The sequence below is a fragment of the Nycticebus coucang genome, chromosome 16 (assembly GCF_027406575.1).
Source record: "Nycticebus coucang isolate mNycCou1 chromosome 16, mNycCou1.pri, whole genome shotgun sequence".
In the NCBI taxonomy this organism is placed as follows: Eukaryota; Metazoa; Chordata; class Mammalia; order Primates; family Lorisidae; genus Nycticebus; species Nycticebus coucang.
The window spans coordinates 832,999-846,631 of NC_069795.1; the positions used below are offsets into that span (position 1 = coordinate 832,999).

The 13,633-nt window shown below is 53.9% G+C and overlaps 1 protein-coding gene across 10 annotated transcripts in view; it reads right to left on the bottom strand.

Annotated features, from left to right (window-relative positions):
- Positions 1-2,325: 2,325 nt before the first annotated feature.
- Positions 2,326-13,633, bottom strand: part of PCBP3 (poly(rC) binding protein 3) — a 273,796-nt gene continuing 262,488 nt past the window's right edge. For 8 of the 10 annotated variants that reach the window (XM_053565887.1, XM_053565886.1, XM_053565888.1 and 5 more), the window contains 5 exons: positions 8,349-8,427; positions 7,653-7,712; positions 5,464-5,516; positions 4,112-4,281; positions 2,326-3,000 (listed from right to left, as the gene is read on the bottom strand). In XM_053565887.1, coding sequence (XP_053421862.1) covers positions 2,964-3,000; positions 4,112-4,281; positions 5,464-5,516; positions 7,653-7,712; positions 8,349-8,427 — 399 coding nt within the window. In that variant the 3' untranslated portion in view covers positions 2,326-2,963. The remainder of the gene's footprint in view (positions 3,001-4,111; positions 4,282-5,463; positions 5,517-7,652; positions 7,713-8,348; positions 8,428-13,633) is intronic. The other 2 variants (XM_053565895.1, XM_053565893.1) reach the window with 1 other exon arrangement.

The window sequence follows — 13,633 nt, forward strand, 5'->3', positions numbered from 1 at the left end:
TGTTTTCCTTTGAATTTTAAGTAGTTTTATCCTGTAGAAGATCATCTGAGATTGGTTTCATTTAACCAAGTAAAGCAGACCGTCGGTGACTGTCACTGGCCCGGCAGTAAGGAGGCCGAGGGAGAGGGGCGGGGCATCGGGAAGGTCCAACTTGACAGTGTCAAGAGGGGCTGTCAGGGTGGTGATTAGGCCTCGAGGGTGGACTGAGCTCTCCTCAGAGGCAAAGGGCCAGGCTTGGCCTTCTGTTTTTATGACATGTGAGGATACGGCATTCCCCTCTCTAGAGCACACAGTGACAGATGCCCTTGGAAGTGGAGAACGGCCTCACTAGGTTTGGAATGCGGCACCTGGGCCTCGGACCTCACCCTCCTGAGCCCTGAGTGCTGTACATCTGTGGTCCGGGAAGTAGCAGGTGAGGGCTGTGTCACAGCAGCAGCACCTCAGACACTGCCCCTCCCACCACAGAGACAAGGCCCTGGGCACATGCGGGGTGAACATGGGTATCAGGCCAGTTTCTGCTCTGCCAGCCTATGACTCCTGCCACCAGAATCAGCCACTGGCTGCCCCTTCCTAAGGGTCCAGACATGCTGTGTGCACAGGACACTGGGGCATGGAAGGTCACTCTGGCAGTGGCAGGGCCCAACCCATGGCTCCAGCCCCCGGGCTGGATGTGGCCCCATGGCTTGGTGCCTGCCCCTTCTCTGTTGCTGGAGCCTTAAATAAAGTGGTTATGGGGGAGGGGTCTCAGGCACCACTGGGGGACAGGCTGGTTCACCAGGGACTTGGGAAGGTGCAGAACTGGAATCCCTGACCCGGCACTGATGTGGCCAGGAGCTGACATGAATTTTCAAAGTCAAGAATTGCCACTGATGGCAGACCGCTGTCACTGAGGTGGACCCTGAGTCCCTGACACCTGGTCTCCCTGCAGCCACTTGACCTGCCCTGAGCCCCTCCTGCTGGCTGGGCTTGGGGTGCTGCTGTATACCCCAGACCTGGCTTTATTTGAGGCCGCAGGGCTGACGCCTGGCCAAACCACCCTGCCCAATCCCCAGATCTGGTATCCCCACTCCACATGCCTGGCCTCAGGGTGTGAGGGCAGGCAGGTCTGTGTCCAGGTCTCAGACTGGGCCTTCGAGTGGCTTGGACACCACCTTCTTTCTCACCCACACCAGTTCCTCAGCAAGTCCTTTCGGTTCCTCCTTCCAGATGCCCCTAGAGCCCAACACCCCCAACTTGACCTGCTTCCCAGCTACTCCTGCCTGAGCCTGACCCATCTGGTCCTTAGCACCTGGTGGGACCAGTGGCCACTATGCTGTCACTGCAGACCTCAGCCCTCCCTCACCCGTAGCCCCTACCACAGTCCTTCCTCAGAGGAAGGCAGGGCTCTTCCCCCTCATGCGCTCCACTTCCAGGGCACCTGTTGTTTGGACTAGGCACCTGTGCCTTCTGTGTCCCTCTGCTTCCTGGCCCCGTGTCTGTGTCCCATGAAATGAACTGTGCTGTGCACCAACAGTGTGTAGGCTCTGGGTCTCCAGGTGGCTGCATCAGGACCCTCTGGGCAGACAGGAAGGGGTCCCACAGTGTGAACACCGTGCCTGGGACAGGCCATCCTGGGCCAGACACAGGTTCCTGGGATGGCTGACTCCTCAGAGGCAACTCCAGGAGGGGCAGTGCAGTTGTCCCTGGGTTTGGGTCTCTCCTTGCCCTGAGGGTCTCACAAACCCAAGGTCCCATGTGGGAAGGTGGTACCCTGCACCCACAAAGCTGGGGCAGCAGCCACTGGGGTCCCACACGCCCAGCAATGCACAGGAGGTGCCTTCTGCATCTCACCCTTTCCCAAGGGCTGGTCCTTTAGCATCAATCACCTGAAGGGGGGGCCTTCCTTGGAGGGCATAATTTGTAGCCTGGAGCAGGGTACTGTGGAGGCAGGCACAGGGGATGAGACCTGCTTGTCACAAGGGGCCCCAGTGGACAATCCCCTCAGCAGATGGGTGTGGACACCAGGAAAGCAGCCAGACCACGGTGCCCACATAGCAGCAGAGGCGGCAAGTTCCACAAATCAGGGACTGGTACTTTGGTACCTAGGCAAGAAGTGAGTTTTCATCTTTGTCATTTTAAGTAGTTTTGCCAATGTAAAAATAAAAAAAAACCTTATGCAATTTGGGAAAAGAGGGAATAGAATCTGGATTCATGTGTCTAAGAACACAAGCTCCCATGAACGGGAAGCAGGCCGCAGCAAATGGTCTCCTGTGGGCATGGGACCACAGGGTTCTGAGTGCGTTGGGGTGTGGTCAGAGATGAGAGCCAGAACCAGTGGGGGCCATGACGTTTATTGATCTCTGAGGGGCACAGGGAGGCACCCAGGCCCACGGTACCTCCCACCAGGTGATGACTCGGAGAAGCCAGGGCCAGCACCCTCCGACGCCCCCCTCCCATGCTGCCCTTGGTGTGCAGGACAGGCACCCTGATTCCAGCACAAGATCTGAGGTGGAAATGTGAGCCCAGACACCACAGGCTCTGGGGTGAATGGAGTCATCAGACAGGCCAAGTGTGAGGATGGTCTCAAGGCAGCTGGGCCTCTATGGCTGGGAGGGACACTGTGTGGGGTGTGCTGTCAGGGACACCAAAACAGACAGGTGCACGACACTAAGTAACGATACAGCTAACACGTCACAGACGGAACACCTGAGCATGTAAGATGATGAACACGGCATGCCAGTGGTGAGGGGCTGAGCATGAGCCAGCATTTAAAGAGGAGCGTCGGGCAGAGCCTGGGTGCATGGAGATAGGCTGTTTTGCTGTGTGTGTATATCTACGGCATGTATCCTTTCTTTTAAGAAAGAAAAACCTCTCTATTTATATCTGCGAGGAAGGGCAGGTGGTCTGTACAGAGTGTGAGCCGGGGCTGCAGGCTCAAGTGGGTGGTGACGTGTCTGTCACAGAGCAGAGGACGGTAGACAGGATTAGAGCGCACCCATCCCGGTGACCTCAGATGTCAGCCTAGAACAGAAAAGGCACAGAAAGGAGATGGTCACAATGACCTTGTAAGCAGATCAGAAGTGAGACGGGGGCTCTGTGGCATCCTCACAACCTTGGTCAACCCATTCTAACTGCATAAACCATCCGAGTATCTCTCTAGTAGCCATGAGCTGAGTAGGACTTGTGCCCGAGGCACCTGGCAAGCCCATCACCATGATAGCTCTGTGAGCCAGCCCTTCATGGGGTCTGTCTGCAGGCCACCCGAGCCCCACCCCCTTATCTGAGAAGGGCCTTTGGTGGTCACAGGAATACGCTTCACAGAGGTGAGAGCCCCTGACCCCAGGACAGTTCCTGTGGGCTGTTAGGATGCTGTAGGGCAGGTGGGAAGCAGGCCCTGCCTCCAGACTTGCCCTAGGCTGGTTCCTAGGCTGGTCTCACAGGCAGGGTGGTCACAGGGGTGGAGCGAAGGCCAGACTGGCTCTGGATCCTGTTGGGTGGGTAGCAGCAGAATCCTCATCTTCTCCACACAACCCCCTCACCCAGTTTGGCTGTGGGAAGCCAGTCTCAGGACAGGGCCAGGGCCAGTATCCACTCAGAGGCTCCTCCAGCCTCCTCCCACAAGCTAGCCAGGGGCTCTCGTGGGAGGACAGCCTCAGGAAGTGTGGCCATGAGCAGGTGGTGCCAGGGGCCACATCATGGTCTGCATGGTAGTGTGGCCAGTCACCTTGCCGGACATTCCCATTTGCAAAAGTGACAAAAGGAAGGGAGGGGCCTGCAGACCCCTCCCCTGCTCCATCCCTACACTGTTCTATGAGGATGAAGAACTAAGACAAGCAGGCAAACACCAGAGCACCAGTCCTTCCAGACAGCTCCAAGCACAAGTCCTGGCCTTCCTCAATGTCCTGGGCCACATAGGCTACCTGCCTTCTGGGAATGCTCTGACTTCCTGCTCTTCACTGGAGATGAAGGGTAAGGGTAACAGGGTGGTGCTTCTATGTGGAGACTGTCCCTGATATCCTGCCAGGAGGGACAGGGGACCAAGGGGAGGCAGAGTGCAGCCCTGCTCCCACCTCCTCAACTCCCTTGGCCAGGATGCGGTAGCAGCTGGTGAGTGGCTGTTGGGGCAGCTGACCTGGCATTGATGAGATACTGGGCAAGGCTGATGTTGGCTGGGGTCCCTGTGATGGTGATCTGACGCTCTGATGACCCCTCGGTGGCATTAGCAATTTTGATCTGTGCTCCAGACATCTGTCGAATTTCATTGATTTTGGTCCCTTGGCGTCCAATTATGCAGCCTATTAGCTAAAAAAAAGAAAAGAGCGGAGGGAATTTCTTAGAGAAAAGCCCAAGACAGCCCCAGGCAGAGGTGATCCCTCGCCTGGGAGGAGGGTTCCGCTGCTGCTCTTCAAGTTGGCCCAACCTCAGAAATGCTCAGGGACTCAGAGGCTGGATAACAAAGCCACCTGTGCGTGAATCTCCTGAGTGGCTATGAACAGATGTGGGACTCTGCCTGAAGAGTTACCCTACAGGGGCAGCCTAAAACAGGCATGACCACCAGACAGTTCTACGGGTGGGTCGGGATGCTGGTAGGCGGCCTCATGGTGCTCTCCTGTGGGGCTTCTGCCTCACTTTCCATGCTCCACACTCAGGACAGGTGATGTCCCTCTACCCCAACTCTGTGCTTCTGGTTTTCATGAAGGGAAGAAGCAGGGCTTGGATTTCCTGCCTGTCATGTTTGAGGGGCAGAGCAGTGAAAGTTCCTGAAGTCCACAGCTCTAGGGCAGAAAAGGCCCCAATGTTTGACTTGGGAGAAAGGCAGCCATCTCCACAACCCATACAAGGACTCTCTCCCTGCTGCCCTGGCAGCTGCCTACACATGGCCCATGCCTTCCCTGGTCTCTCAGCCTAAGGCAGTCCAAGGATACAGAGTCCCCCTTCCCCACCAGAACCATTAGTCTGGGAGGACTGAGTGCATTAAGAGGAGCTCGTAAGGCCACATCCTTAGGTGTGCTAGATACAGGAACCCAGACAAACCTGTGACATGCAACCAAATTCAGGTCTGTTGGAGACAACTCAGGGACAGTCCCAAGCCTCCAAAGGGGCCAGGGCCCATGAGGCTGGTACCAAGGCTGGGTCCACCCCAGAGTGTTCCTGGCCACCCTGTTCTTCAAGGTTTGACCCTGCATGGGGCACAGCCTTTACAGCAACACAGGTTCCCAGTCCAACTCTCAACTGACTTCCGAGGAAACACTGAAGTCCCTGTTGGCCCCCTTATTGTTTAGCATCTTAGGGATGTAAAATCACGTGCCATTTAGGGGCATTAAACCCACTTAAATGGGAAAGGAAAGAAGAAAGAGATGACATGGTGGGGTTGGGGTGGTTGAAGGCATCACCAAACAGGGCCCTCTGCCTGAGAGGCAGAGCTGATGGCTATCTGAGCCTGGCAGTTCTGTGCATAGACAGGTGGGTGCAGGGTATACTCACATCATTGGGAATGGTGAGCTCATGAGTGCTGGCCGGGGGGCTGGCGTCCAGACCTGGGCACACCAAGGGGACATGATTAGGCTTGCAGGAAGGCTGCTCACAGTCATACCCCAGCACTTGGCTGACACTCCACTGGGCTGGGTGAGGCAGGGTTGGAGGGCTGGCCTGAGGTCAAGGGTCAGCACAGCCTTAAAGTCTAGGATCCTGTGACTTTTCAGGCCAAACTGCAACCCAGTCTCCTGTGTCCCAGCATCTCTCAAGAGAGGAAAAAGGAAACCCACGCAGAATGACATTCCACTTTCTTGTCTGGACACATCATGGGCTCACTTCTGCTGCAATTGTGTGATCTCTCATAATACTCAGCACAGATTCTTCAGCCAACCTGGGCTGAGGGACAGGCTTCCACAGGGTGCCGGGGGCACAGGCACCTGGTCACACTCACCCTGAGTGCCCTTCACCCTGGGTTCTCAGAGCCCAGATTGGAGCATGGAGACCTCGCAGCTTTACCAGAGTCAAAACTGAACTGCTAGACAGAAGCCTGACGCCACCTCCCATGAAGCTCGCTCTTGTGCTGAGCAGTGAAGATGGGCCCAGCTCAGGTAGAGGACAGCTCCTCAGAGCTGGGCTGTAAGGTCTGCTCTCGCTGCAGGAAGAGTGACTGTGAAGCCCACCATGGCCTCTGCTCTCCTGCTGCCCCCTCCTGCTCTGACTCAGACTTCCATTTCCTCAGCAAGAGGCTACAGACGGGGTCCTGCTTGCCCCCTCAGGCCCCACACGGATCCTGCAGCTCAGCCCAGATCCTGGAGCCCAAGCCTCGTCATGTGGACCAGGCCCCCAAATGTGCCACAGATGCTCCCATGCCCCAGGGAGCTCCCATGCCCACGCCCAGCACCCCTGGCCCTGGCTGGCGCTCTGCACCCCAGCTCTCCCCAGATCTGGCTTCTTCCTCCTCGGCCTTGGCTCCCCACACCAGATGCTTCTGGGGAGGGACCCTGGGGTGGACATGGACCTGAGGGCTTTCAGCACAGTGGGGCGCAGCTGGCATGTGCCAAATGAACCAATCACCTTATATGGTCTGCTGTTTTCCTTTTGCATATTGCAGCCTAGAGTTTCTGTTCTTTATCTTCATCTAGTTAGGATGTTTTCAATACAAGTTATTTGGTAATTCAACTATCCATACATATCCTGTAAGTGGTGACAATTAAAATGTCATTTAAGAGATTTCCTTGGTGCTATCTAATTGTGGACAGGGATTCATGAGCAACGTGGAGCTTGGGATGAGCAGAGGAGTGAGCCACCTGAATGGACCTGGGGTTCTCTGACTGAGGAGGGGAGAGTATCAGAATTCTTTAAAGAGGCTGCTAAAATCAAATGAATGACTGAAAGATGTGTGTGTTTAAAGCATGTGTGTGTGTGTGTTAGGACAACAGGCTGCACAAGAGAGCATTTTCTTGTGACAGTGATGATGTTCCAGGCTCTGGGAGACAGACAGTGCTGCCCTGACCTGAACCATGCGTGCCATGGGGAGTCTTGCAGCCACCAGCTTCAGGACTGCCATAATTGAACACTTCTCACCATGCACTCCCCATTTTTGCCCTCCCCAGATTTCACCCTCCTGTGGCCAGACTGTGTGCATAGCAGGTCCCCAGGCCTTGGAGAGGGGATGATAGTCACAGGGCAATGCTCTGGCAGCCAGGAGGCCCAGGGGGTGCAGAGTGTGCGCAGTGTCTTAAGGGACCCAGGGACCCACCAGGCCCCAGTTTCTCCATCTCAATGCCTGTTCCCAGACAGATGACTGCGTCTGTTTCACACTCTCAGAGACTCTACAGGCTGATAGGCCACCCTGCGCCACTCAAGAACAAAGATTTTAGTGGAAATCAGGATGGGTGCAGACAGCACAACACCCACTAGCCTCTCTCCTTATGGGTTTGCTTGTGTTTCCTATGAAATGTGTTTTTAAAATGCACAGGCCATGGTGAATTCTCTACCACCTGTTCCTACAGGCCACAGATGCAGCCTGACATGTCCCTTGCATCTCCCAATCCCAGGCAACAATGCGGCCCCAACGCCCCTCAGCCAAAGCTGGCCCCTGGCCCTAGCCACGGGAAGCTGCTGACCGCACGCAGATACTGGGCAGGACTGCAGAGTGGGAAGTGCCTGCGCCCCCCCCTCAGTATGGCTCAGTTTACCTGATGACTGGCCCATCAGATTTTGAGCTTCTTCGGAGGAGTGTAAAGGCAGCTTTTCTCCTGGAGAGCAAAGAAGAGACAGGTTTAATGTTTTGCCCTCAAGGAGATAAGCATGGTCCCTTCAACTAGGGAAGCTCAAAATATGACTGGCGCAGGCCCCACTAGTGCTCATCCGGCGGGCCCTCTCAGCCACGGCCATAGGCGTAGCTCTGCCTCTGCCTCTCTGGGAAGGGACACCAGCTGCCCTGCACCGTGGGCATAGCCATACTTGGTGACTCTGCCTGCCCCACCGCAGCACCCGGGCTGGTGGGAGTCCTGGTGGGTGCCCCCATGTGGTGCATATCTGCTCATCTGCACACATCCTCCTGGAAGGAGGATACTCCAGGGCTGGGCAGAGGGGTGCGTCCTGCAGGAAGGCCTCCAGGATGGCCTGTAGGCAGTGCAGGGCACTGCCCGGCCAGCAGACCCTCCAAGGGGGCAGACGTCTTTTCAGAAGCAAGGACAGCTGTAAGGTGCGCCAGCTGACAGTGGGAGACAGCTGACCTCCCGCCCGGCCCCAGGCCTGTGCAACCTGCTGCAGATGGTCTCTGCCCCAGCGGCATGGTGGCTTCAGCTGGACCTGCTCTACACTGAGGTAACTGTTCAGAGAAAGCCCCCAGGTGAGAAGAGAAGGTCAGAAAAGGGCTGGGTACGTACCGGGGAAAGCGGGGTTGGCCTGTCCGAGGGGAGGAAAGGGGGTTTGCTGCATGGCCAGCTGGTGGAGCTTGGTCAACTGCTGGGGTAGGAGGGACACGAGAGCTAAGAAGGTTATTGTCATCGAGTACAAGTCACACCAAATCAAACGGCAGTAACAGGACTTTGCACAGAAAGAGGCCATGCGGACACATGGCAGACGCGGCAGACGCAAGGACTTGGCCTGGGAGAAGCCAATGGGGCCCAGCGTGTTGGCCGCAGGCAGTGTGCGGGCAGCACTGGAGCCACCGTGCTCCCTCCCTGGCTCCCTGGCAGCCCTGCCTAGACCAGCCAGGTCTCCCTCAGTAGGCCAATGTGTGGACAGATGCTGGCCAAGGCCAGAGGCCCTGAGGGCTCTGAGCTACACAGCAAGACCACTGGGTCTCCAAAAGACTCAAAGTCCACTGGCTACTCATGAACTATGTGATGCAACTGTGGGGTCCACAGTGGATCCACAGTGCTGTGTAGCCGGGTCTACCCCAGCCCTGAACTAGGCACAGCCCAACCTCTACTAAGGGCCAGGGTTTACCTGGGGAACCTGGGACACCCGGGACCTACACATCTGCCCTGTGGTCATCTCCTGGGAGCAGCCTGTCTTCCCCCAGGAATACTAATACATTAGTGCCAGGAGGCCACAGGGCACCGAGGGTGCCATTCCATCTCCCCACCCATAGCCACATGCTTTCCAAGGGGGGATTTGAAGCAGTTTCTTTATTTTTTTCTTAGCCTCATTTCTTAAGTATAAAACTAAAAATAGCAAAAGATAAAGGTAAATGTGGTGAGACAAGGCCATGTTTGGGGAGTAAAGGAGACTGAGTGCCTGGAAGCTTTCATATCCTAGGGAGTCTACTAAGGGCCAGGGTTTACCTGGGGAACGTGGGACACCAGGGACCTACACATCTGCCCTGTGGTCATCTCCTGGGAGCAGCCTGTCTGTGTCACTGAGGGCACCGTGGGCCTGCCGCCAAGTCTTAGGCTGGCGAGGGTGTTGTGGAGCTTGGGATACCCCAGGCCAAGAGGCCACACGTTTGGGGAGATGCATCTCTGTGCAATGGCTTACACCACTGCGCTGGTCCCAGGCTGGTAGCTCTCCAAGGCAGGCGGGTGACAGGATAGGTTGCTGAGAAGCTGCGTCTCCAATAATGGGGCAGCTGCTAAGCGTCTGACCAGATACCACTATGCTGGTCCCTGTGGCTGTGCCATGGCAGTGCCTTAGGGGTCTGTATGTGGCCTCCCAGGAGCAGAGCACCCTCCCCTGAGCTTAGCTTAAGACTGAGACAAGCCCTCCCCAGTATCCTTGACACCCTGAGGTTCTCACAGCTGGGGGTGGGGGCAGCCTGGCCTCATCTAGCTTCCCCAGGATGGCTCCTGGCATGAGGGCACTGTGGACTCACGGCAAGCCTGTGGCTCCAGTCACACCTTTGAGATAGAACCTTTAACAGGTGAGCTGATGACATCGTGGGGTTTGTTTTGCAGTCTAAGCTGAAAAACATGGCCTGACTGGCCTGGCTCCCAGGCCACCTGCCCTCCAGGGCATCTGCTGCACACTGACACTGGGCACAGATTACAGGTAGCCACCCTGTCCCAGCCTCTTTCACCTTTTTGGCTGTCCCTTGGCCTGAGGCTCTTTGGGCCTGCTCAGGGAACACTTAGCTGCAGCTGTCCTGGCCAGGAGGCACAGGAGGTCCAGTCAAGGGACACGGTGACATGGGGTCAGATTTAGCTCTTTGAGTGCTCTGAGAGGTGGCAACAGTCAAGGCTGCAGCAGGGCCAGGGACCAACGGCCCCTGCCACGCAGAGTGCCAGCTGCCGCCCCAAGTAGATGACACTAGCTCCTGCGTGGGTGGCACCTGTCACACTGACCGCTCATGTGGTCATGGGTGTGTCTGAATGGACAACACTGAAGCCTCAACAAAGTACCAGAAGTGCCCACCCAGAACCACCCCAGGGATTCCCAGCTGTAGCCGCAGGGCAAGATCCAGGACCCTGGGAGGCAGCAGGCGGGAGAGACGCACTCAGGAGCCTGGGAAGGCTCCTGCCGCACTCAGGGGACCCCCACTACTGCCTGGGAGCTACCCCATGTGAGTGCTGTGTGTGAGGGAGATGGGCACATGGCACAAGTCACCCCAAGTTGCCTGAGGTGTGTCTGATGGGGTGGGTGCCAAACCTGCCCCCCAGGGAAGCTGGCTGCAAACACCCAGGATGGAATAAGGGTCCTCAAGGAAGACCCCATGAAGCCCGGCTGAAGTGGAGGGTCTCAGCCAGGTGGGGGGCAGCAGGCAAGTCCGTGTGGCCCATGAGTCCTAATGGCAGCTCTCTTTGCTTTGTGCCCTCTCCTTGTCCTGCTGTTGGGCAGGGTGCCAAGCACATGCTCATACGTCCACTGACCAGGCTGGCCATGTGCCCTGTGACGACAGAGGACAGGGCCCTCCCTGGTCTGTCCCTGCAGTGCCCCTGAGCTTTGCTCTGCTCAGGACTGGGGATGGGACTGGGCCATGTCGGGGTCTCACAGGCTGGGACCTGGCTGGAGTCAGCTGAGTGTGAGAGACAGGAGGGTCTGGTCTCTCTGGGCCTTGGTCCCCCAATCTGTATCCACAGGACTGAGAGGCACATTATGACACAGCTGATGAACCTTGTACACTCAGGGGTGGTTGTGTCTAGCTCCTCCACGTGCTCTGAGAGCCAGACTCGCATTCTGGTCCCTCCCCCACTCCCAGTGGCGGCAGTGCAGGTGAAACCCTGACTAGTGAGGCTGGCGCCACACCCAGAACTCATGGTCAGAATGTCAGAGATTTTGTAACTCTACCCCTCCTACCTTGGCACAGTCCCTGCTCCTCACCAAGGAGGAGCCACCATCAAATAAATCTCTCCTCTCTCTACCACCAAGGTGGTGACAGTGGGAAGGCCGCACCAGCCAGCAGGGCCTGCCGGCGGGTGGGTGAGCAAGGGTCCCATGTCATCTCCATCTGTGTTTGGTCAGGCCACTGTGCCTCTTTGGGATAAAGGTTAAGGAGCCCTCCACTTGTTGATATTTAAAGAAATTAGACTTTTGGTTCTCGACGGTGTCTCCAAATCACTGAGGGGAGATGGAGGAGGCAGGCCTCACATCATAGAGCTTTCTCTGTGATTTGTCTTTTCTACTTAACATTGTGTCTGAATATAAGACAAACACTAAAACTGTCAGTGCTGGTGAGGCCACCCTTCAATGAATTAGGACGGGGTGAGTGCTGTGCAGCCACCACTCTGCTCAAGGAATAGGCCGCCAGGTGGTATCAACCGTATTCATATTTCTTCTCTCAGAAAAATGCCTGTTTCTGTTTTTTGTGCATTTTTCTCCATGGGGTGATTTTTACTGATTTCACAAATCCCGGGGCATTTCAGAATAAATCTGTCTCAGTTATACATGCTATACATATCTGTTCCCCACTCCCCTTAAGGATTTTGTAGAGAAACAGAATTCCAAATTTTAATGTAATCAAACTCATCAATATTTTTCCTTGATGGCCTATGCTTATGTTTTAAGAACTTTCTTTGAGCTGAGAATGGAAGGACATCCTCCGATATTTTCTTCTAAGTGTTAACTTTTTCTTTCTTGTGTTGAAGTTCTTGATAATAAGAAATGTTTTTTGTTTATGTCCTTCAGGAATGATCCATTTCCCTGCATGTGTGACTGCCCCTGTTCTCTCCTGGGACCCATGAGGCCATCCAGGCTGGGTCTTCCCATGTGGGTTGACTCCAGTGTCTCGCCTCTCCGCAGGGCTTTAACCACAGCTATGTCTTTTTATCTACTAGGGCAATCACACCTTCTATCATATCTTCTCTTCATGAATGTCTTGACTCTTGGCTTATGCTCTTCCATAAAAATGTAAAATAGCATTTTAAGTTCCTCAAAAAATCTGCTGGAATTTTAACTGGAATTATAATGTACTTGTCCATCAATTTAGAAAGGACTGACATCTTTAGGAAGCCTAGTGTTTTTATCCATGAATATGGTATCTCTTCATTTATTTTGGTCTTTCGGTCTTCCTTACCTTTCAATTAAGGAAACTTTTTCAAAAAGTCATCTTTTCACTATTGAATTTTAATTATAGTTGAGTCATATAGGGATATATTCTGAGAAGTGCCACCATTAGGCTATTTTGCTGTTGTGCAAACGTCATGGGCATGTACTCTGCATCCAGGGTTCACAGTACCCTGTTGCCCTGCTGTGCTGAACACTGTAGGTTGCTGTAAAACAGCGGCGAAGTCTGTGTATCTAAATACATCTGTAAAATACACTCTAAAATATTCAGAAGTACACTCTAAAATATTCAGATACATCTGAACAGAAAAGCACAGCCCAAATGCATATGAAAGATAGGACCTGGTGCACCTGTACAGGGCACTTACCACATGAATGGGGCTTGCAGGCTGGAAGGGTGAGGGGTAAGTGCATGTGAGGGCCTGGACATCCCTGAGCATTGTTGCAGACTCTATAAACACTGTGCTGTTAGGCTATGCTAAGTTTATTTAAAAATATTTTTACTTCTTCAATAATAAATTAACCATAGCTTATAATTTTACTTATAAAGTTTTAAACTATTTTTTAAACTTTTTTACTCTTTTGTAATAGCACTTAGCTTTAAACACAAACACATGGTACATCTGTACAAAAATATTTTCTTTATATCCTTATTCTATAGTTTTTTTTTCTATTTTAAACATTATTTTATACCTTTTTTGTTAAAAACTAAGACATAAAGACATGTCAGCCTAGGCCTACATAGGGTCAGGATCATCAGTATCTCTGTGTTCACCTCCATATCCCGTCCCCCTGGAAGGTCTTCAGGGCAGTAACAGGCATGGGGCTGTCACCTCCTATGAAGGACCTACCTGAGGCTGCTTTACAGTTAACTTTTTTTTTCCCAAGTAGAAGAAGTACGCTCTAAAATAATGATAAAAAGTGTAGTAAATACATAAACCAGTAACATAATTGTTTATTACCATTATCAAGTATTATGCACTGTGCATAATTACAGTAGGACGTCTGTAAGCTGGCCACCCAAGGGACTGTAACAAGCTGGTCAGCGTACAGAGGTGGTCACCATAGGACCTAGGCCTGCTATACTGATACACACAGGTGGTGCACATCCAGTCTATGAACATTAGGTCAACCTATGGAGGTGGTCAGCTGTCCTATAGCACATGTGCTATAATTTTATACCACAATCACACCATGTTCAAACTGATTTCTGTCCTCTTATTTTCTA